The sequence below is a fragment of the Epinephelus lanceolatus genome, chromosome 2 (assembly GCF_041903045.1).
Source record: "Epinephelus lanceolatus isolate andai-2023 chromosome 2, ASM4190304v1, whole genome shotgun sequence".
Taxonomy (NCBI): domain Eukaryota; kingdom Metazoa; phylum Chordata; class Actinopteri; order Perciformes; family Serranidae; genus Epinephelus; species Epinephelus lanceolatus.
This window is the reverse complement of record NC_135735.1, coordinates 13,530,271-13,553,512: the sequence shown is the minus strand read 5'-3', so window position 1 is coordinate 13,553,512 and position 23,242 is coordinate 13,530,271. Positions and strand designations below refer to the sequence as shown.

Sequence of the window (23,242 nt, the reverse complement as noted above, 5' to 3'; positions counted from 1 at the left end):
GGATACAAAATAAGGTTTCACCCAGAGGTTAAAAGAATACGTCTTTTTCAGAATGACAAGTCGTCCACACCAAGCCTGAAGTCCAACACACCCACACCGAGGAATGAGGCACCGACACCAGGAACCAGCACTACTCCAGGACTACGGCCTCTTACAATGGGCAAACCACCCGGCATGGAGGCACTGGGTATGTCACCACATGTCCACACCTTCACTGTTCCCCTAATACAGAACTGGAGCCATTCATTGATTGACAATCAGCTTTCCTAATACTTGGTATTTTGCTTGAAAAGTGACTTAAATTGAATCATGTTTCTCTAAAGATGAACAAGATGTGCTTTTGTTCTTTTTATAGTGTGTGATAATAGATTATATTTTTAGTTTTGGAGTGGCGGTCAAACAAATTCAGCATTTCAGTGACACCAATTTGGGCTTTAGGATATCGAGATGGCCTTTTTAACTATCTTGTAACATTTTATTGTCCAGACCAGTGTTGGGCTTAAACGTGTAGCTAATGCTAGTTAGCTTACAAATGATTTTATACCCGCGATGGAGAGTCAGTCATGGAGATAGGCAACATTTCATCCTCCACCTATCCAACTACAAGCTTCATTAGGTCTTTGTCACTTGTTGCCTGCAGCTGTCCACGATTTAAATCCAGTTTTGGCTGTTTAGCCAGTGTAAGGCTACAGCTGTCCTCTGCGACAACAGAGGGCCAGTGTGTTTTGGTGTATTTTCATGAGCTTGATGTTGTTGTGCCGTTGGTCGTAGGTTTTTCAGTAGGTTGTGTTTTTTCACAGTAGGAAGAGTCTTAGTACCACTACCCGGAACAGTGATGTTCTCGTCACCTTTCCTCCAAACAAAATCAAAGTAATGGGAATATTTCCAGCTGCTGAATATAAACTTTTCCATCTTCCAAGCGAGCTTGAAGAGATGATTACGGAAATAAATCCAGGGATGTGATTTATGTTGGATTTAAAATCAGTAGGTGGGTGTCAACAACAGTAAGGTTGTAACGAGTTATTTGTTTTCAGCATAACTTATATATTACTGAAATTTTACTTACTGGGAAAAGTAATATTATCACTGTAATGCTTTACTGCGGTACACTGGTCCAGACAATAAATCAAGAAAGTACCACTTATTCATTGTGATGAACCAGAGTTTAATATTTCCAAATGTTAGTTAATGTTTGTCCGGTCTGTAGAGTTTCTAAAAATCACTTAAAATGGTCTTTTCTCTTCTCTAGCCGCCCCAGCGCTGCGTACACCTCTGTCCATTGCTGGTTCCTACGCCTCACCGTTTGCTATGATGGGTCATCATGAGATGAACGGATCTCTGACCAGCCCGGGCGTCTATCCGGGTCTCATTTCACCACAGATGAGTGCTGCAGCTGCTGCCGCCTATGGACGCTCACCGATTGTAAGTTCCATACAGAATATATGAACCCAGTGAATGAAGGAAGCTCCTCATCTTCACATATAATCATTCATATATTCCATCAGTTTGACACAACAAGCCCTCACCAGCTCCGTGTGAATTATCCTCTGCGGCTGTAGGTTGTAGAATCTGTTTGCAAAATGACTTTGAGAAACTTAAGCATTCATCCTGTATTTCCATAACTCATTAACTCATGAATATTTCTGCTCGGCTGGCTGCAGCTTGTTGTGTGTACATAATGAGAAAGTACAAAGACGGCCTAGCTCCTTTACTTTGATGTTGGTTAGTTAGCATTCTAAAGGCTTAAAAAAAAAAAAAAAAAAAAAAGGCTCGCCCCCAAAATACATCTCCATGTTTGAAAATCTCCCAGGCTTTCATTAGCATTAGCAAGTGGGATGTTGTAGCCTTGTGTAAAGCTTCTCTGTATGCAACGAAGCCGAGGCTGCGCCTTTCAAGGGATTTGCCTGGAAACGATGGTACGAGAGTTCCTCAGGGCGTTAGCAGATAAAGTGAGGCATAGTTTTTAATTTGAATATTAGCTTAGTCTCATTTATCTTTGCAGGTTATCGGTTGTTTGTTAACTCTTAGCTCTTCTTGCTCTCTGCAGGCGGGGTTTGACCCTCATCCTCACATGAGAGCTCCGGGCCTGCCAGCCAGCCTCACGTCCATTTCTGGAGGAAAACCGTGAGTATCAGCAGTTTGGATTCAGCTATTTGTTTAAATCAATATGTCCCAGCTCAGCCTGACCACCTCTCTCTTCCTCTGTCTCCTGCAGAGCTTATTCTTTTCATGTGAGTGCAGATGGTCAGATGCAGCCCGTGCCCTTCCCTCCAGATGCACTGATAGGCCCGGGCATCCCGCGCCACGCTCGCCAGATCAACACACTGAGCCATGGGGAAGTGGTGTGCGCTGTCACCATTAGCAACCCCACACGTCACGTCTACACTGGTGGCAAGGGTTGTGTCAAGATCTGGGACATCAGCCAACCAGGCAGCAAGAGCCCGGTGTCCCAACTCGACTGCCTGGTAACTAGCCGTTGTCTTGTTACAGGAAATGTGTTTGTTCAAGAGTTCCAGGTCTGTGTGATTAATACTGTGGATGTTTCAAGGTGGTAACAAGGCGTCCGAGCAGAACAGAGACATAATGTTCTCATGTTTTATGAGGTCTCTGCAACCGGCTTCCTTCATTAAGATTTTCTTGAGCATCAAATGCAGCCTGACTCCACATCCCACCGTAGCTCTCCCCCAGATCCCAACAGACAGAGATGTGAATAATTCAGTAAAGTGTCTCGCTGCTGTGCTGAAATAATCCTTGGTGAGAAAAAAAGCCTGCTGAGTAATGATGTTCTGATTGGCCAACCCTGTCTGCCATTACCCAGCTCATTACTTCCTCCCAACTGCCTCCCATTTCTCATTTTGATACTGTGGCTTCATGCCGTTCAACTCATATGGCCTCCAACACCCTTAAGGTGCGTCCAGGGTGCAATTGGGTCTTATAAAGCCATCGGGGTGCTGTTTTAATTCAACCAAGAGCTTCCACAGTCCTATTGATCTGTCTTCCTGCTCTCTTGGAGCCTGGCCAACAGCTGCAGCCCCACTCTCTGCCTGCATCTCTTGTTAAAGCTGACATCCTCATCTTCACTATAACACGAGAAAGAGAGAGACAGCAGCAGTGTAAAAACTTCACTTGTCAAAGTAAAGCTCCCCTGGAGTTTAACTGGAGCTGATCCTGATGTAGATACATCGCTAATCACTTTTTGTTCAACAGAAACACACTGATAAATTTCAGATACATCCAGTCATCAAGATCATGACAATTCTTGTTTCTGTTCCAGAACAGGGACAATTACATCCGCTCCTGCAAGCTGTTGCCTGACGGCCGCACCCTAATAGTGGGTGGCGAGGCCAGCACGTTGACCATCTGGGACCTGGCCTCACAGACTCCCCGCATAAAGGCCGAGCTCACTTCCTCTGCTCCGGCCTGCTACGCACTGGCCATAAGCCCCGACGCCAAGGTCTGCTTCTCCTGCTGCTCTGATGGAAACATCGCTGTGTGGGACCTCCATAACCAGACTCTCGTTAGGTCAGTGTTTTGTATTTTTACCATTATGGAAACCTGAAAGACTTGATTCAGTCCGTTTGGACACTGCAGACATTCTTTAATACTCAGCTCATTATGTTGGAGAACAAAATATTCGGCCACCAACGTAAGACAGTCTCATTGTTGGAGTGTGTTTCTAACTTAGTGTTCTGTGTATTGTGATGTTCAGGCAGTTCCAGGGCCACACAGATGGAGCCAGCTGTATCGACATCTCCCACGACGGGACCAAACTGTGGACGGGAGGGCTCGACAACACTGTCCGCTCCTGGGATCTGAGGGAGGGACGGCAGCTCCAGCAGCACGACTTTACCTCACAGGTAGAGACAAGCTACATTTAAAGTATCTTGAAGCCACACAGATAGATGTTTTCAGTGTGTCTTTGAGGTGATCCTTGGTTGAAATACTTTTGACTGATGACTCGTTGCTCATGACATCTGTTGTCCTCGTTGCAGATCTTCTCACTGGGCTACTGTCCCACTGGAGAATGGCTGGCTGTGGGCATGGAGAGCAGCAATGTGGAGGTGCTTCACCACACCAAGCCTGACAAGTACCAGCTGCACCTGCACGAAAGCTGCGTCCTCTCACTCAAGTTCGCCTACTGTGGTAAGTAGCAGGCTGTTAAACACAGACCCATGGGGGATTATAAAAACTGTTTAGGCATTCAGCAGCAAGGAGACATATATAGCATATAAAGGTGTATTATTAGTGGAAAACACGGGGGTAGTGTGGTCACTCTGGCTGTCAGGATAATTTTTTGTGTGTGTGTAATTTTGATGACATCATGACCGGGGATCGCAGAGTTTTTGTTTGCCATAAAATTGCAGGGGCACATGAAGATTACAAAAATAGTTGTGATGCTGTCTCAGATTTTTAACCTTTTATTATGAGCACTCAGTGTTTCCTACAGAAACTATTTGTGACTCTGTCAGGATGGGGGGCTGATCGCTAATTGCTGACGATCAGCTGCTGGAAGTAGTGCAAAACGATCGTCTCCATGAGCCACAGTTTTCCTACTCTTTCTGCCTGGTTAGCACGAGCTAACACGGCAGCAGTGACTAACATCCAACACCGAGCTTTCCCAGCAATATCGCGTAGATGCCAAAATGACTTGACTCTTTTGCTAAACCCATAAATAACCTGTGTGATGTTGTCTCAAGTGCAGAGCTCACACTCCCACAGCAGCAGTCTCACAATAAACACAGAGTTCGACGCAAGGGAAGGGCTGAGCAAATCAATACGCTGCGCCCATCTCTGTGCTGAAATGAGATTTTACCGGTAAAAACAGTCAAATTTGCGGTAAAGTTGTGGTGATTAGATTAATTGTTAGGTTGCCCAGAGTTCACAGGGATTGGCTAAGTTTGCATGAATAGTTGCAATCACAAAATCATAAAAGTTTTACGCTTGTCTTGACAAAATCAGTTTGACAGACAGTCTGTTATAAACCTGGAGTCGAGATGCAGACTAGTTGTAGCGTCAGTATCTGACTGGACATAGAGCTTTCACAGTTGGTTGCTGGTGGGTGTAGCCTAAAGCTTTGGTTGGAGAACTTCTCTTCACCAACAAATGAGGAAGCAACAGTTTCTGTAGATGTCGAAATGACTCAAAATTGAGCGAGTGTTGCTTAGTCACTTTCAGGGTGCGATTTAAAATGCTGTTTATTTCTGCTCTGTAGCATTTTTTATGTGGACTCCTGATGAGTGAGTGCTATTTATATGTGAGAATTAGTTTTAGATGTCAGATGGACGCTCGCATCACTCTGTACAGTCTGAGCAGCACAAAGGGAAGCCTTGTAGCTGCCTGCATTAACAAGGAAGCTGTTATTTTTATAAATACGCTCATTAAATTTGTCATTGCTTTTTAGTTCAGATCATTGTGCCTGCTGGGCAGACCAGCTGGTGTCAAGTTTAAGGCTCAGACAAATGAGTTCTCACTATCGCCTCACTTTTTTCTCCCCCCAGAAGTATCAGTATTCATTTCTCCTCACGAGACCCCCCACAGCACCGTCTCATATCACTGCCACTACAGAACTGGTTAATTCAAATGACGCTCACTGCTTCAGAGCTCTTGCTGCCACTAATTAAATCATTAGCCAACTAGTCAGTTGGGTAATTAATCAGAGGGTGATTTAAATAATTATCAGAGTGGAAATGGTGTGAGTCTCCTTCATTATGTGCATTTTATCATTGTTAATGTAATGGTGTTTTATCCAATAAGGCTTTTATGTCTATTGATAAGGTTATTATTGAGTCACATGTTAGCTGTTGTTATGGGCCGGAGGCATAATGTGACACTCTATTCCAAGACAAACATGACTGTGTATGTGTGTGTGTCAGCACATGTACCTTCAGATTATATTCTCAAGACATCTGTACTGTGTTTGCAGGTAAATGGTTTGTGAGCACAGGGAAGGACAATCTGCTGAACGCATGGAGGACTCCTTATGGTGCCAGCATATTCCAGGTAACTACAGTAAACACACACACACACTGTTACATTATAGAGGTGTAAAATAACATTTCAATTTGCATAAACTTGGAGGGCCGCTTGTCTTGAATCAAGACAAGAAGGTAATTTAAGTCGTGCAAAATGGAGGCACAATTGTAATTATTCTTCATCCCTAATACAAAACTATTGTATTGTGTTACACATATTGTGTGGTGAACCTCCATGGTCATAATAACGAGGGCTATCAAGACCGCCAAGTATATTTTTGATCAGTTATAAAAGTGGGTCTATAATTAATAGCTCGACATGGGGAACGTCTGTCAGGGTAACTGTGCTGTGCACCAACCAGGTTGGGTGGGAGCTAGCCAGCGGCGCCATTCATTCGGCAATTGCGGCTAGTAACGCCATCCTGACCCATCAGCAATGCTGTGGAAACATTGTGCCCACTGACCAATTCAGGTGGGAGTTAGCTAGTGGCGCTGCTCATTTAGAGATTACTGCTGGTAACAACATCCCAACGGCAGGAAAGTGTTGCTACAGGCATGGTGTTACCAGCAGTAATCTCCAAATGAGCGGCGCCACTAGCTAACTCCCACCTGACTTGGTCAGTGCACAATGCAGAGCGGTCAATGCTAATGTTAGCTAACCAGTGAAGACCAGAGAATGGGCAATTGGCAGCATGTTAAAGCAGCTAGCTGCCTGTCTGTCAGCAAAGCTAACAGAAATAAAAGGCAAAACATTAAAATTTCCCCACCTCTAAATGGAGAAAGCTTTAAAGTGTGTCACTAAAACTCAATGAGTCAATAGAGCCCCAGACTTTAAGGAAAGGTCTCCTGTATTTCTCATCATTTTGGGTTTTGTATTTTTCTTGAAAATGAACTAATTCATTACGGGTAAATGGGCATTAGGCTATCAAAGGGAAAATTAACTGAATGAAATCCCTCATAAAAACATAGTTTTAAACTTGTTGGGTTCTCCAACTTCCATATTCTTAAATGGGGCTAACACCATTAGCTGATCCACAGAAAAATAATCAGCATCTGTTTCAGTAATCTGTTAACTGTTCATATTGATTTTTAAGCAAAAATGGTGGAAAAAACATTTGAAATGTGCTTTTTGTGTGTGATTTTTCTCATTAGCACTCAAGCTAATTCAACAGTATTTAACTGAATTAAACAAAACTGTGTATCAAATCAAACTACTCTGGACACATACATGTATCTGTTCACCCATCATAAGACTGATGATGGGCTCAAGAAAAAAATGAACTACCATGTCATGACCACGTACACTGACACTAACTCGAGTTCTTCCTTACCTTCACAGTCGAAGGAGTCGTCTTCCGTCCTGAGCTGTGACATCTCAGCAGATGACAAATATATTGTGACAGGATCTGGTGACAAGAAGGCCACCGTCTACGAGGTCATCTACTAGAGAGGAAGGAGTCTCCAACTCTGCTTCAGCACTTCTGATGAGAAGACTTTAACTTTCCCTCCCGACCGACCGTCCATCCGTCTGTCTTTCTGTGGACTACAACAGAGACAAACTACAGATTTGGATCTTACCTTGTGGAAATCTATGGAGCTGTTGGCCGAAGGATGTTTGTGCTGGAACGATTTTTCTGTCCTTTTTGTTTTGGAGGGTTTATTTTTGGGTTACACATTTTTTGTGACTTCTGAATTTTTTCCTGTTTTTCCTTGAGGGCGTAACCGGATGAAGCGGCGCTTCATTTTAGAGAACCTCGTTCCCCCAGACGTCTTGTGAAAAGTGTACATATCGGATTAAATAAAAGACATTTTATATATATTATAAAAATATATATATTTTCATGTCCTGGGTGTACTTGTGATGATTTTTTTTTGGCCCACTCTGTCTTATGCCATGATATTTGAGTGGGAGAGCAGAACATAGATTAGAACTTTTTAACAAATGTACTCTTTGATTTTCTTAAAGCACATTCTGCGGCCTGACCTTTTCAGAAATCAAACAGAGGAGCATGAAACTTGTAAGTAGGACGTTTTGTGGGGATTTTAAAATGGCCTTTTGTCACAGTGCTCTTACCGGATGATGAAAACGTGGAGTCGTCTGACTCCGGTAGAGCCTCGGCTGGTTTGGACCACTGTGGGACGGAGCGGGACACTATGATTCAGGAAAAGAGATGGATGTAAATTTAATTCATATATATAAAAAAAGACCTTTTTAAAATGTACTGCTCTGTCTGTGCTATCTTCTTCCCTGTTTGTTTTACCTTGTAAGATTACAGGAGATAGGGAACGTTAAATGTTTAGCCTAACCCTTGGACCTCAGTTGGCAGCAGCAGGCACAAACTGGACGACAATGTGCTTTTTGCTAACGTGACGTAACATGGACGTCGAATTGCACCATTGATTTCTTGGCTACAGACTAAACTCAAACAGCTCAATCTGCGCTATTGGAATCCTTCTGCCCTTTGTATCCTGAAAATGTTCCTGGAATATGTTTGGTTGGCAGAGGGATGTGTAAATGCTTATGAGGACGGAGGGGACAGCACTTAAATGTAAACACAAATTAGTAAATCAAGTGTTTCCCACACTGACGGAAAGACAACAGAATAATTCTGGTTGGTACACTGTGCTCCTGATCCTGTCAGCATTTCCCATAAGAAGATAAAAAGGGGAGAAATGCGCCGGCCCCTCTGAATCACACCAAAGTATGTAGCAAATGCTGTCAGCACTGAAAAGAAATGTACAGTTGTTAATAAATCAATAAAACAGTTTTTGTAGAATGGCCCTTTTCCTTGTGATTGACCTGCGAACTACATTTCATCTGGTGTTACCAAAAAAATATACGTTTCATGTTCATCAGGGGGTTTCTGAAGGCCTGTGTTATTTTAGGATTTGGGGTTTTAGCAATTTATGGGGAATCAGATGATCAGTTTGACATTTTGGGATATGCATATGGTACATATGAAGCTAAAAACACGCACATGGTGGGTGATTTATGAAGTGATTCCAGTAGGTTTAACCAAAAAAAAAAAAAAAATGTCTTCGTCAATTTGATTTTCAGGTTCACACAATACTTACAGAAAAGAAAACTCAACAGTTGACTTGAATATATACAAATCTTTTAAGAAAAAATGCCTTGTATGTAAAAGATGTTACCTGACTAAATTTCCAAAGGTAAGTTGGTGGGAACCAGGGCTGTAATCCATGATTTAACATTAGGGGGACAATTTCCAACCTACATCTTCTGGGACCCGACCCCTCTCCACAGGTATCTGGGTGGAACACTTTAGAAACTTAACAGCTAAACTGGCCAATATTAGATGGTGGGATGTTAAACTTTTTATGACTGACTGCTATTTTAGGGAGCCAGCATGACACTGAGGACTGCAAATAAACACTATGTTATGAATTTGGAATCACTTTCAATTACTTTGCTGTGACATACTACAATGACCATTTTATGACGTACTATACAATGATGTTCTTTTCACATATTATACTATGATAATTTTTTAATATTTTGGATGACATGTTATACTGTGACTTTTTTTTTAAATATTTTGCACGACATACTATACCATGCCTTTTTTTCAATATTTTGGACGACATACTATACTATGACTTTTTTTCAATATTTTAGACGACATACTATACTATGACTTTTTTTAATATTTTGGACGAAATACTATACTATCACACTTTTTCATGATTTTGGACAACATACTATACTATGACTTTTTTTCAATATCTTAGATGACACAGTATACTATAACACTTTTCATGATTTTGGACGACACACTATACTATGACTTTTTTTTCAATATTTTGGACGACATACTATACTATGACTTTTTTTTTTAATATTTTGGACGAAATACTATACTATGACACTTTTTCATGATTTTGGACGACATACTATACTATGACTTTATTTCAATATTTTAGACGACATACTATACTATGACGTTTTTTCATGATTTTGGACAACATGCTATACTATGACTTTATTTCAATATTTTAGACGACATACTATACTATGACTTTTTTTCAATATTTTAGACGACATACTATACTATGACTTTTTTTCAATATTTTGGACGACATACTATACTATGACTTTTTTTCAATATTTTAGACGACACTATACTATGAATTTTTTTTCAATATTTTGGACGACATACTATACTATGACTTTTTTTTAATATTTTGCACGACATACTATACTATGACGTTTTTTCATGATTTTGGACAACATGCTATACTGTGACTTTTTTTCATGATTGTGGACGACATACTATACTATGACTTTTTTTCAATATCTTGGATGACATACTATAGTATGACTTTTTTTCATGATTTTGGATGACATGCTATACTATGACGTTTTTTCATGATTTTGGATGACATGCTATGCTATGAGTTTTATTCATGATGTGGACGACATACTATACCATGACTTTTTTTCAATATCTTGGATGACATACTATACTATGACTTTTTTTAAATATGTTGGATGACATACTATACTATACTATGACTTTTTTAAAATATGTTGGATGACATACTATACTATGACTTTTTTTTAATATTTTGGACAACATACTATACTATGACGTTTTTTCATGATTTTGGACGACATATTCTACTATGACGTTATTTCATGATTTTGGACGACATACTATACTATGACTTTTTTTAACATATGTTGGATGACATACTATACTATGACGTTTTTTCATGATTTTGGACGACATACTATACTATGACTTTTTTTAACATATGTTGGACGACATGCTATACTATGACTTTTTTTCAATATTTTGGACGACATACTATACTATGACTTTTTTCAATATTTTGGACGACATACTATACTATAACACTTTTTCATGATTTTGGAAGACATGCTATACTATGACACTTTTTCATGATTTTGGACGACATACTATACTATGACTTTTTTTTTTATATTTTGGACGACATACTACACTATGACTTTTTTTCAATATCTTAGATGACATACTATACTATGACTTTTTTAAAATATTTTGGACGACACTATACTATGACGTTTTTTCGTGATTTTGGATGACATACTATACTATGATTTTTTTCAATATTTTGGACGACATACTATACTATGACCTTTTTTTAATATTTACTATACATGCTATACTATGATGTTTTTTCATGATTTTGGACGACATGCTATGCTATGAGTTTTTTTCATGATTGTGGACGACATACTATACCATGACTTTTTTTCAATATCTTGGATGACATACTATACTATGACGTTTTTTCATGATTTTGGACGACATATTGTACTATGACGTTTTTTCATGATTTTGGACAACATGCTATACTGTGACTTTTTTTCATGATTGTGGACGACATACTATACTATGACTTTTTTTCAATATCTAGGATGACATACTATAGTATGACTTTTTTTCATGATTTTGGATGACATGCTATACTATGACGTTTTTTCATGATTTTGGATGACATGCTATGCTATGAGTTTTATTCATGATGTGGACGACATACTATACCATGACTTTTTTTCAATATCTTGGATGACATACTATACTATGACTTTATATGTTGGATGACATACTATACTATGACTTTTTTTTAAATATGTTGGATGACATACTATACTATGACTTTTTTTAATATTTTGGACAACATACTATACTATGACGTTTTTTCATGATTTTGGACGACATATTCTACTATGACGTTTTTTCATGATTTTGGACGACATACTATACTATGACTTTTTTTAACATATGTTGGATGACATACTATACTATGACTTTTTTTAACATATGTTGGATGACATACTATACTATGACGTTTTTTCATGATTTTGGACGACATACTATACTATGACTTTTTTTAACATATGTTGGACGACATGCTATACTATGACTTTTTTTCAATATTTTGGACGACATACTATACTATGACTTTTTTCAATATTTTGGATGACATACTATACTATAACACTTTTTCATGATTTTGGAAGACATGCTATACTATGACACTTTTTCATGATTTTGGACGACATACTATACTATGACCTTTTTTTAATATTTACTATACATGCTATACTATGATGTTTTTTCATGATTTTGGACGACATGCTATGCTATGAGATTTTTTTCATGATTGTGGACGACATACTATACCATGACTTTTTTTCAATATCTTGGATGACATACTATACTATGACGTTTTTTCATGATTTTGGACGACATATTGTACTATGACGTTTTTTCATGATTTTGGACGACATACTATACTATGATTTTTTTCAATATTTTGGACGACATACTATACTATGACTTTTTTTTAATATTTACTATACATGCTATACTATGACGTTTTTTCATGATTTTGGACGACATCCTATGCTATGAGTTTTTTCATGATTGTGGATGACATACTATACCATGACTTTTTTTCAATATCTTGGATGACATACTATACTATGACGTTTTTTTAATATTTTAGACGACATACTATATTATGACGTTTTTTCATGATTTTGAACAACATGCTATACTATGACACTTTTTCATGATTTTGGACGACATACTATACTATGACTTTTTTTCATGATTTTGGACGACATGTTGGACGTTATGCTATACTATGAAATTCTTTCAAGATTTCACACAACATACTATACTTTGAAGTTTTTTCATGATTTTGGACAACATACTATGCTATAGTTTTTCAAGATTTTGGACGACATACTATATGATAAGATGTTTTCTCATGATTTTGGACGACATACTATACTATGACGTTTTTTCATGATATTGCACGACATACTCTGCTATGACGTGTTTCCAGGATGTTTGATGACATACTATGACGTTTTTTCAATATTTTGGACGACATGTTATACTATGACATTTTCTCAATACTTTCCAATGGCCTTTGGTTGTCTGTAGTGGTTTTAATATCTTAGTATTTTACAATCTTTTCACATTTGTAATTGTTTTCACTGGTTTTTATTCTGTTCAATATTTGTGTACATTTTATTTTGCTATATATTTGTGTGTCATTCTTTAATTCTGTACAGCACTTTGGACAACTGTGGTTGTTTTTAAATGTGATATACAAATAAACTTGATTTGATTTGATTTGAGATGTTGATGGACTCAGACGCAAACAATTCCTCCTCCTGATGTGCTCAACATTCTAAATCTGATTTGGATGGAGAAACAAATGAGTTTGTAGGAATAGACAGGATCTCCGCGACGGTGACACCGACACATGGACAAGGCGATCACAGAGGAGAGGGAGACAACAGAACACTGAAAGATCACTGAATGTGGCCAAGTGTTCTGCTTTACCTCAAAGAGAATATTATTTTCATTATTATTGTTATTATTATTGTTGTTATTGTTATTATTATTTTCATTTATGCAACTCAATCTAACGTAAGGTAATGAGAAAAACAAAAAACAAAAAAGTAAATTGATCTTATACTTGAAAATGCATTTTTCCTGAGCTTTTTGCCTGAAATGTTTTTTGTTTTTTTTTGTATGTTGTTTCTTCATGAAAATACACAAATTCAAGTGTTGACAAAAAAAAAAAAGAAAGGAATGATGTTGAATAAAAAAAAAATTGTGTTTAAAAACATAAGGTCTCTTCTTTAGTTTCTTATACTGTTTACATATTCATATAACAAATTATTTTGTGGGTCTTGAAAGATTAGTGAATATGATCAAAAATGCCGGCAGTGGCTGGCAACTTAAAAATGATACAGTCCAAGGACATGGACATGGACCAGCTTGAATAGCAACACAAAGTCGACCAGCCCAGCACTGCTTTGCTGCATCAGCAAACTTTATGTTGCTGCCATTACACAGATTAGACCAAGCACGCTGTGATCCCCGGTGCTAGCGTCTGCACCGGCTGAACTCAGCTGCTACTGAAGGTGTGTCAACAGCTACAATGATTAATGTATTTTCTGGTTTCTTTATTCCTATAAAATTCTTTGGGTTGAGAACAAAACAACACATTTGAGGACGTCATCTTGGGCTTTGAGAAACGCTGGTATTTATCAGCACTTTCTGACTTTTAATAGACCAAACATCCAATCGATTAATGTAGAAAATAAGTGAAAATGAAAATAATTGTAAGCTGTGGCCCTGCTTAAGAGACTCCCCATGTATCTGAAAACCAACCTGGTGCCGTTCCGGATACATGAACAGTCCAGTTTGGTGTAAATATGTGAGTAAATTCACACATTAAAATGGGATTGTTATGAAAAACAAAAGCAGGGACCTAATGCCACTGCTGACAGAGAAATCAAGTAGTTACTGCAGGTGTAATTTTGGTAATGGAAACTGCCATGGTTGCGACACAGACTTGTAACGTCTTTGTCACCGCACACACATACACACACTGATATGAAACAAGTGAAGTGTGACGGAGAGAGGAGATCTAAACTGAGGTTAAAAAAAATAAAAAAATAAATAAAAAAAAAAAAGGTGTGAGAGAGACCGAGACGGTTGTTGTGAGTTAATGGCTTTGTTTCCAGACGGGATGGTTTGTGGTTTCAGGCCTGCTGACAGGAGTAATGGTGGGAGGGATGAGACACACAGCTCAGGATCCATGTGGCTTGCCAAACCACACACACACACACACACACACACACACACACACACACACACAGTGACTTCTCTGTTGCCTCACTTGAATCACAGAACCGGCAGAGACACATTCAGTCGCACTCACATTTCACACACTCCCACACACACCTCAGAAAATGACAAACTACTTTGGGAATTTGAGGCTTTGTGTTGATATCAGTGATGATTGTGAAACCGGATTTGAGGATAAAATTAAAAACATGCCAAAAACAACCAACATTTGATTAAGAAAGTAAGGTTGTTTTTTTGTCATATATTTTGTCAGAGGCAGGCTTCCATAGATTACTCATGATATGTACTATTAATGTGAATCTTGTTTTCCTGACTCACCGCCCTGAACGGTTGCCATGTCGTTCCAGTTTTCCTCTCCCACGTCCTTTCCCACTCTCTTGTTCTGCTCCCACCACAGGTGGTGACTGCATTCATTTTCACTCTTGTGGGGGTGCTGGCTGTAAGGCTGTGATTTCTGACTGTGTATGTGAGAGAGACAGAAAAAGGGGGGGCAGGGTGGTTAGGGATGTGCAATATGAGGCGGTTTCTTTGCCACGTCCTGACTTATGTCAGCATTGACTTTTTAATATTTAACCAAGACAAAGAGCATTCGTCAACATTAACCAAGTGCTCTGAACAACCCTATAAAAAACTTTTAGCTGCTACAAAGATCTGTTCATTAAAAATGTTTCCTTAAAATGTAATCAAGTAAACAAACTTTGGGAGTGTCTTTTAAGAGACAGAGTTTTATCCAGTCTAACAGGAGCTACAGGCTGTGTGACGAGGAAGAACAACATTAAGTACAAAGACAGGATTAAAGACATGATTTCCTGAAGTATCACAAATCTTTTTTTAAGATTATTTTTTGGGGTGTTTTGCCTTCAATGACAGGACAGTCTGAAGCATGAAAGGGGGTGCAGCAAGGACATTACCTTAGTACATGGGGCGCCCGCTCTACCCACTGAGATACTGAGCACCCCAGTATTGCAGTTTTTTTAAAAGTTTTTTTAAGGTCTGAATTGCTAAAATTCAAATGCAGAAGTGGAAACAAGCTGCTGCTTTCACTGTGGTAGTCTCCAAGTAAGGTGACAAACAGAGACAAGAAACTGACAAGAAGAACAAAGCTGAAGTGAGAAAGCAGAAAATGGTTGACAGTCAGTTGAATAGCAACTCAAAACTCAAAGCTAAGCCCAGCATGAACTCCCTGCTGGATCAGCAAACTTTCTGTTGCTGCCATTACACAGATTAGACCAAGCTTGCTGTGAACCCCACTGATGGCATCTACACCAGCTAAACTCAGCCACTATTAAAGGTCTGTCACCAGAGGTTCCACCTGCCCTCTTCCCGATAAATAGTCTCCTAACAGTGAAGAGTGAGGCGGAGGGTCTGCAGAGTGCACGAGCTAGCTAATTCTAGTCGTATTTGTGTTCTGACAAACAGGCAATCTGGGATTCATGTAGGACATTTAGACGGGATAAGCAAAGTCTGCATTTAATTTACTGACATTATCCCCCAGATGTGATGCGCACAGCCATTTGTAACTCCACTCTACTCAACACAGAAACACAGCAACGTAGCACCACTAGCTGTGATGTGGTGATAACCACCTTTTTTAAAAATGTGGGTTAAACAACCAATCCTGCTACACATTGTCTACATCATTGTCTTTAGAAATTTTGCTATTCTACTAAATGTGAGCTTTCTGTAAATGAAAAATTAGAAATCATTTGTATATGTAGAAAAAAATGTCTGAATTAAATCTTCATACAACTTGTCACCTTGATTATAATTTCTGATATATGAATTAGCCAAACCGGATTCATTTAGAGATAAAAAACATAGAAAATATATTCGCAAAAAGTAATGACTAGAATGTCATACATTTTCATTAACTCAAATGTTTTGAGTTTTCTTTATGGATAATGAAGGATAAAAAAGTCTAAAATATGATTAAAACTAATAAGCATTTTTGTGTCAAGACTTTGACTAAGACTAAAACCAAAATTACCTGTCAAAATGTTTTCAAACCTTTAATTCATACAGGCAGCCTCCACAATTCTGTACACAAAAAGAGGCAGAAAAGAGGTGCAGAGAAAGAAAGAAAACCTAAATACAACCCAAAATCATGGAGATGCTGATTCGCACGGTACTAATATGATCACACGGCCTCTGTGTTTAGCAAAATATGGTAGATTTTTTGTGGTGGTATTTTGACGTTGCATATTGAGGACTTGGCATATTAATTAATTACTAATGAACTGTATCATCATTTCAGTCACTAACAAATTACTGGCCTGCACAAGATTTTAAACAAAAATCTCAGAACTTTGACGTTTCTCTACAGACTCACCTCTCTACTTTGCACAAAGTGAAACTTTACTGATAACAGGCGTAAATGCAAAGGCTCGTGACAAATTATTCAGATTACATCACAACTATCACCAACATGCCCGTATGTACAGCACATCACACATGTTACTGGACACTGTTAATGTTTTCGTGGCCGTGACGAGATCCATCACTAAAGTGGTTTCGATGTATGAGATCACAGTCCTTGTTTTGTTTAAAACTTTATTCTAAAGCACAACTGAAGAACATTTGAGGCTTTGACAGTCGGATTTAGTCGAATCAAGTGTGTATCCTCCAGAGATCTGCTCATTTTGTTTCTGTCTCCTCAGACGATGTCTCCTCTCTGAGCTGCAGGGAAAGACACTGTAACAGAAAAGGTTGAAAACTTTGGAAGATATTCCCTTAATTTGACTTATGGCAACTGCTGCAGCCTCAATTTACTCTCAGTGACACTTTGGGATGCAGAAAGACGACTGTGTGAATTTGACCAGTAGGTAAATTAAAATAACACTGAATAGACAGATTGACCTTTATTGTATAACCAAAAGGATCTCTACATCTCAAGTATGAACAGGACGTCTCAGACACACTTCAAAACTGAGACACACTTCAAAACCATGAACCTCGACCTCCAAAGTTGTTTTACCTTGACATGAAACAAGATGATTCACTAAAAGTCAAGATATACCTCTGTTTTTTATGTTTTTATATTTGCCTAAATTTTGACGCAATGCCAAAAAATATAAACGCAGCAAGTCTCATTTTCCATTCAAGAGCAATTTCACCCAATTCATGAGGAACATTTTTCCCTTGACGTCTGCTAAAAGCCGACTGTGCCGCAGTAAAAAGCTTCGAACCACTTTGAAAGGCTCGGCCTGTAAAATCCTGATGCAAGATGTTTTTTGTTCTCTTGACAGTCGAGAGCTTTTTGCCGTGAAGGAGAAGTGATGCAGGGCGCTCTGCCTCTCTCCTCTCCATTTCTCCCCTTGGTCCATTTCAGCTGAGAGGCAAAGGTTTTACTCTCCTTTTACCTGACAGCCTTCTGATTTCATCTCTCTTTTTATAGCACCGTGAGAAGAAATGGAGGGCAAAATGATGAGCCTTTTCTCTCTCCCTTCTCTCACCGAGACAGGCCTTTTATGTTTTCATCTTCCACTTCCACCGGCTCCTTTCCTCCATCCCATTTTCAGCAGTTACACCCCTCCGCATCTGTCTTCTCTGTGTATCCACATCGATTGGGCTGAACCAAGTAGCCTGAAGAAAAACAGAGAGGAGTGGATGAGGGTGCAGTATTTCTTTTTTTTCCTTTTTTTTTTTTTTTAAAGAAAAAAAAGGAGATAAAAATGAGAAGCCCTTTTTCTTTCTCTTTCACTCGCTGGATAACCAAGTGCTTGCGGAGAGCAGTGTGAGATTAAAGGCAGCTTGTGTAGAGGCAGAGAGCGCGGGTGCTTCAGCTCCCAGAGGTCATTTTGGTCCCTTTGATAACGTTCAGGCCTCGCTCCATCTTCTGACCTGTCCTTAAGATGAGAAGCTTTCATCAGTCTCTGCCGGACACAAGAGCCCACTCAGGATCAGGGGCTCAAATTAGAGAGCGGCTTTGTGTGGGTGGGTGTGTGTGTGTGAGGGAGAGAGAGACAGAGTTTTCATAGTTATGTATAATTCAATGCTTTTACTGTTATAAAAGCCTCCCCTTGGTCTTTGATCACACAGACTGGTGAGAACAATGCCTAAAATTATTTGTCTGGGAGGAACTGGAGGGGAATTTGAAAGGATTTATGTAAAAATCAAAACAAAACAAAACAGAGGAGGAGGCTTCCTGCAGCAAACACACAGCACCTTGACTGTATACTGAATATCAAGTATGTCAGTATTGGCTGTATATCTATACAGTGAGTGGCCGGGATAACAGAAGCCTCACAGTCTAATGCAACCGAATGGATCTGTGGTAAATACTTTGCAATGCTTCAAAGTCTTCATACTCAGGGTAGTGTTGATACGACTCTGTCAGGCCAAATTTAGATGAAGATATTTCACACCACACATAGTAGAATCCAGTAGAACCCCATTAGAATCTGCGATATTCACCGCATTTATAGAGCAGCAAACCAATATTTGCTATGTAAAGATATAGTGGAGTAATGGCGTCCTGAGCAGAGAATGACGTCACGCCATGGAGGTGAGGCCCTTGTTCATTTCTATGAAAGCTGCTCAGTGGCACATGAAGCCAAAAATGTTCAGCTGCCACCTATAAAACTACCGAGTTAATCAGCGGTGCTTAGAGCAGGCATACTAAAGACTTTTGCCGATCAAGCCGGCTGCTCCCAGTTTAGCGCTCTGCTACCTTGAATGGAAATAAATTGACGTAAGCATGCAGGTCGTCTTGACTTTCCAAATGTTATTGGACTAAATGGCTCAAATCTTGATAGTGAAATGAGTCAGGTTGTGATGCTCAAAAAATGTATCCACTGATTTACAGATGTCTCTTCCAAATGTAAGTCTATACAAAAAAAGTCTCTTTGGGCCAAATAACATCACGTGACTGGAACCGAAATTGTAATTCCACTGTTCAGCCACCACAAAAATTGGCTTCAAAGCCTGACACTCTTCCTTTGTGCCTGACTAAGCTTTCTCTGTGTGTGCTGTAATCTGAGTTTCTCTCTTTTTTGTTGTGGTAGCCATGCCCGCCGCACGTGTGTGTGAGTGCATGTGAGTCCCTGTGTTTGTATCCCATTGGCTAGCAAAGTCACTGCTCTGCACTGTGCTCTTTACCAAAGTCAAATGTGACATCACGAGATCATCGCCATTTTTGTCTGTACACTGCAAAATTTTGTGAGCTTCGGTTTTTCATCTTGTCTGGTTAATTCACAACCTTGGGTAACATTTTGATTGGAGCACACTGAGGCCAACACGATTCTGAAGCCTTTTCTAGTGATCTAAGGCAAGACACGAGAGCAAACTCGCCATAATCATCCTCTAATCAGCTCTGAATAGCTGAACGATGCCAGCCCCAAAAATATACTCCATTAAACAGTGAAGTCGACCTTTGACCTTTTGGATATAAAATGTCATCATTCTATCCTATTCGACATTTGCGTGAAATTTTGTCATAATTAGTGTATCAATTACCGAGTTTTGGTCAAAAACATTTTTTGTGCCATCACAGTGACCTTTGACCACCTAATTTTAGGTTCATTGTAGAGTCCAAGGGGATGTTTGTGGCAAATTTCAAGAAGTTCCCTCACAGTTTTCTTGAGATATCATGCTCACAAGAGTGAAATGGACCTAAAGGTTACAGTGACCTTTGATCTTTGACCACCAAAATCTAATCAGTTCATCCTTAAGTGAACACAACAATTTAGTAACAAAATAAACAACCTCAAGGCACGCTTGAGATATCATGTTCGCAAGGTTGGGACATACTTATGTATGGACTACCTGAAAACAATGCCTCTGACCATGGCTCGCTGGGGCAATATCAAAGGCATACAAATCAATAGGTGGCGGCAAATGTTGTTTATCATGGCACCGCCCACAATAAATGAATGTGTGGGTAACTCTGATCTGTACAATCTCCTTTTTGTAATAGTTCCTCCAAAATGTCAAACTCTTCCTTTAACACTCAGGAGGACAGGAGCTCAAAAATTGATGCACAAAGCACAAAACAAACCTTTAGACTTTAGGCTAAAGATCAATCGACTGCTCTGTCACCCACACGTACTGAGGAGGTGGAGTAAACAAAGAGGAGGAACAGGTTTTATTTTTTGGTTTGTTTGTTTGCCTTTTGCAACAGAAAGACATAAACATGTTGGAGATTTAAATCAGCCCTCACACACTGTACAGGACAAGATTTGGGAACTTTATATTAAGGTCGATGGGTTAATTTTTGACATGGGAATAAAAGGAATAACCTGTATCAGCCTAAAACTGGTGTCTCAACACACAGGATGTTGAATAATGAGGTCTGGTGCACACAGCTAATGTTAAAATGCATTTTGTGACATACAGGAAGTGATAAACAGTGACAGACAGCAGAGCAGCGGCTCACAGACACAATGTAACAACAGAAAAATCACGTCATTTCATGGGACCAGTAAAAAGGGAAGCTGTGAAACGCTCCTCACAGCAATCGCTTTAACTGCCAAGGTGAACACGGGGGTTAACAAGCTCAGCAAAGCAAATAATTGGTACAAATAAGTCATTAGCACAGTGGAAAGGCTCAGACAAAATGTGAAGGAGCACTAATTGAACACGATTATAAACTTCCTTCCTTCCTCCTCCATCAGTTGGAGCAGTAACGAGGAGGTCCTTGGAGATAATTAGGACCAAAAGCAGATCAAAAGTGGCTCTTAAAACAAACTCAGATGTTCAGCTCAGTCAAATACGAAGAGTTTACCAAAAATACTGCTGATTTCATGTAATCATGTGAAGCTCTCTATGTACATCATCCTCATTCAACTGAGACTCCACAAAGCAATATCAATTATATTAGCACATGTGAATATTCTGATATATGCATAATATGATATTTTGTTGGTTTAGACTGAGTGGTTCAGTCTCACGTCTGCCATCAAGCGCACCATTTAAACCACAGCAGCTAAAAACCCATATTTTTCACAGGAGTTGGTGGAGAACTAAACAGACTTTACATTTATCATATGGCATGAAACGCAACTTCAGTAAGATGTTTTGTGTCTGTTTAACAGGATAATTGTTTTATGACACAAATTTTTGTTCAGAACACTTAAAAAATATCTGAATTTCTCATCATAAATACAATATATTATTAAAATAATCAAAATAGATTACACCTTCAGAAGCTGATCTGTATTAGGATTGCAAATAAAGATGATTTTCATTTCTGATTATTTTCTCTACTAATTGTTTGGGGTATAAAAAGTAAGAACATAGTAAAAAAGAAAACTAGAAATACTGTCCGGTGGTTGTATGCCTCCGTGCGCCAGTCAGTTTTTCTTGCAGTTTACATCCATGTCAGTAAAACATGGCTGCTTCACACACATCTTTCCCCGACAGCAGCACAGAGGATCTATACAACCAGCGCAGTTTCAAGATTAATTCAGTATCTGGCCAAATGTCTCCCCTTCTCTTCCTCAGATATGACTGTGAGTAAAGTGAGAATAGCAACACTTTCTACCATAAAAAAAATCCCCAATAAAAGCTTCCAAACGCAACCAGACATGTTCCAGCAGGAATAACATTCACATGTTTCCCTGAAGTTAGCATTTAGCTACCTGTAGCAGCGTAGGCTACGTAATTACTTACAGTACTGCGCCTGGAGCAGAACACCATATGAAGAAATCCTGCACTATCAAGTCATGTTGCAGTAGAAAAAAATGCTGGTTAAATGATGGTTTTTGCTCACAGGGATTAATTCTATGTACATTTACCTCATTATTTCAAACATGTTTAATATGAACATCCTTCATTGTAACACTATTTATAGGACAGAAAATACAAAAAAGCACAATAGGTCCCCTTTAAAACAAAAAGTCGATTATTAAAATAGTTGCCGATTCGACTACCCAACTAACAACTTCAATTCCAGTTTAGACAATAAACAGTTGAGCTGTATACTATCAGCAACATATACACATGTTGTTCATTCCTTAAGGCTGAAAAACTCCATTTAACTGTTGATCTGAGCATTTTCATGCCAAAAATAACAATTCAGTCCATTTAGAAAGGTGAAAAATCTTTAAAAACACCATGAGACTCACTGGACACTAAAGATGAGACTGTTTCTGCTACATTTCTAATAATTGTATTTAATTAAGAAGATCAAATTTTATGTCAGCAATCAACTGTATTATTCTAACTGTACATAAAGATAAGTATGCAGTGTGTACACATGGTTTTGGTGAGTCTTTATATTAAAGTATTGAAGCAGGTATACACAAGTGTAACCACTGCAGGTTCAAACAGCCGTTGCAGTAATGCCATGCATCAATCATGTGGAAGAGAAGGTGTTGGTCAGAGTTTGGGGTTTGTCTCAATGACATCAGAAGGTGTGTGCTGATGTGTTTACAAGCTGAAGGGTGTATCTGCTTTAGTGAACATGTGTGTATGTGTTAACATCTCAGTGAGTTACACACAAACACATTAAGTGTTACTTGTACGACCTGGCCGTTGGTAAATGTCATTCCTTGTAGTCCTTTTGTATCCTGCAGTTCAACTGTAACCTGATCCAGGATCTGTGACAGAACAAACATCCCCTGAAGTCAAGTTGACAGACTCATC

The 23,242-nt window shown here is 39.0% G+C and overlaps 1 protein-coding gene and 1 long non-coding RNA gene across 11 annotated transcripts in view; one reads left to right on the top strand and one right to left on the bottom strand.

Annotated features, from left to right (window-relative positions):
* Nucleotides 1-8,754, top strand: part of tle3b (TLE family member 3, transcriptional corepressor b) — a 37,328-nt gene extending 28,574 nt beyond the window's left edge. For all 10 annotated transcript variants that reach the window (XM_078174158.1, XM_078174157.1, XM_033621101.2 and 7 more), the window contains 9 exons: nucleotides 52-187; nucleotides 1,250-1,422; nucleotides 2,048-2,124; nucleotides 2,216-2,465; nucleotides 3,275-3,522; nucleotides 3,710-3,857; nucleotides 3,993-4,143; nucleotides 5,924-6,000; nucleotides 7,312-8,754. In XM_078174158.1, coding sequence (XP_078030284.1) covers nucleotides 52-187; nucleotides 1,250-1,422; nucleotides 2,048-2,124; nucleotides 2,216-2,465; nucleotides 3,275-3,522; nucleotides 3,710-3,857; nucleotides 3,993-4,143; nucleotides 5,924-6,000; nucleotides 7,312-7,419 — 1,368 coding nt within the window. In that variant the 3' untranslated portion in view covers nucleotides 7,420-8,754. The remainder of the gene's footprint in view (nucleotides 1-51; nucleotides 188-1,249; nucleotides 1,423-2,047; nucleotides 2,125-2,215; nucleotides 2,466-3,274; nucleotides 3,523-3,709; nucleotides 3,858-3,992; nucleotides 4,144-5,923; nucleotides 6,001-7,311) is intronic.
* An 8,465-nt stretch (nucleotides 8,755-17,219) lies between these two features.
* Nucleotides 17,220-23,242, bottom strand: part of LOC117259933 (uncharacterized) — a 183,451-nt gene continuing 177,428 nt past the window's right edge. Inside the window, exons 5-6 of the long non-coding RNA XR_004501885.2 lie at nucleotides 18,112-18,241; nucleotides 17,220-17,350 (exon numbers count right to left, since the gene is read on the bottom strand). This is a non-coding gene — a long non-coding RNA (uncharacterized LOC117259933). The remainder of the gene's footprint in view (nucleotides 17,351-18,111; nucleotides 18,242-23,242) is intronic.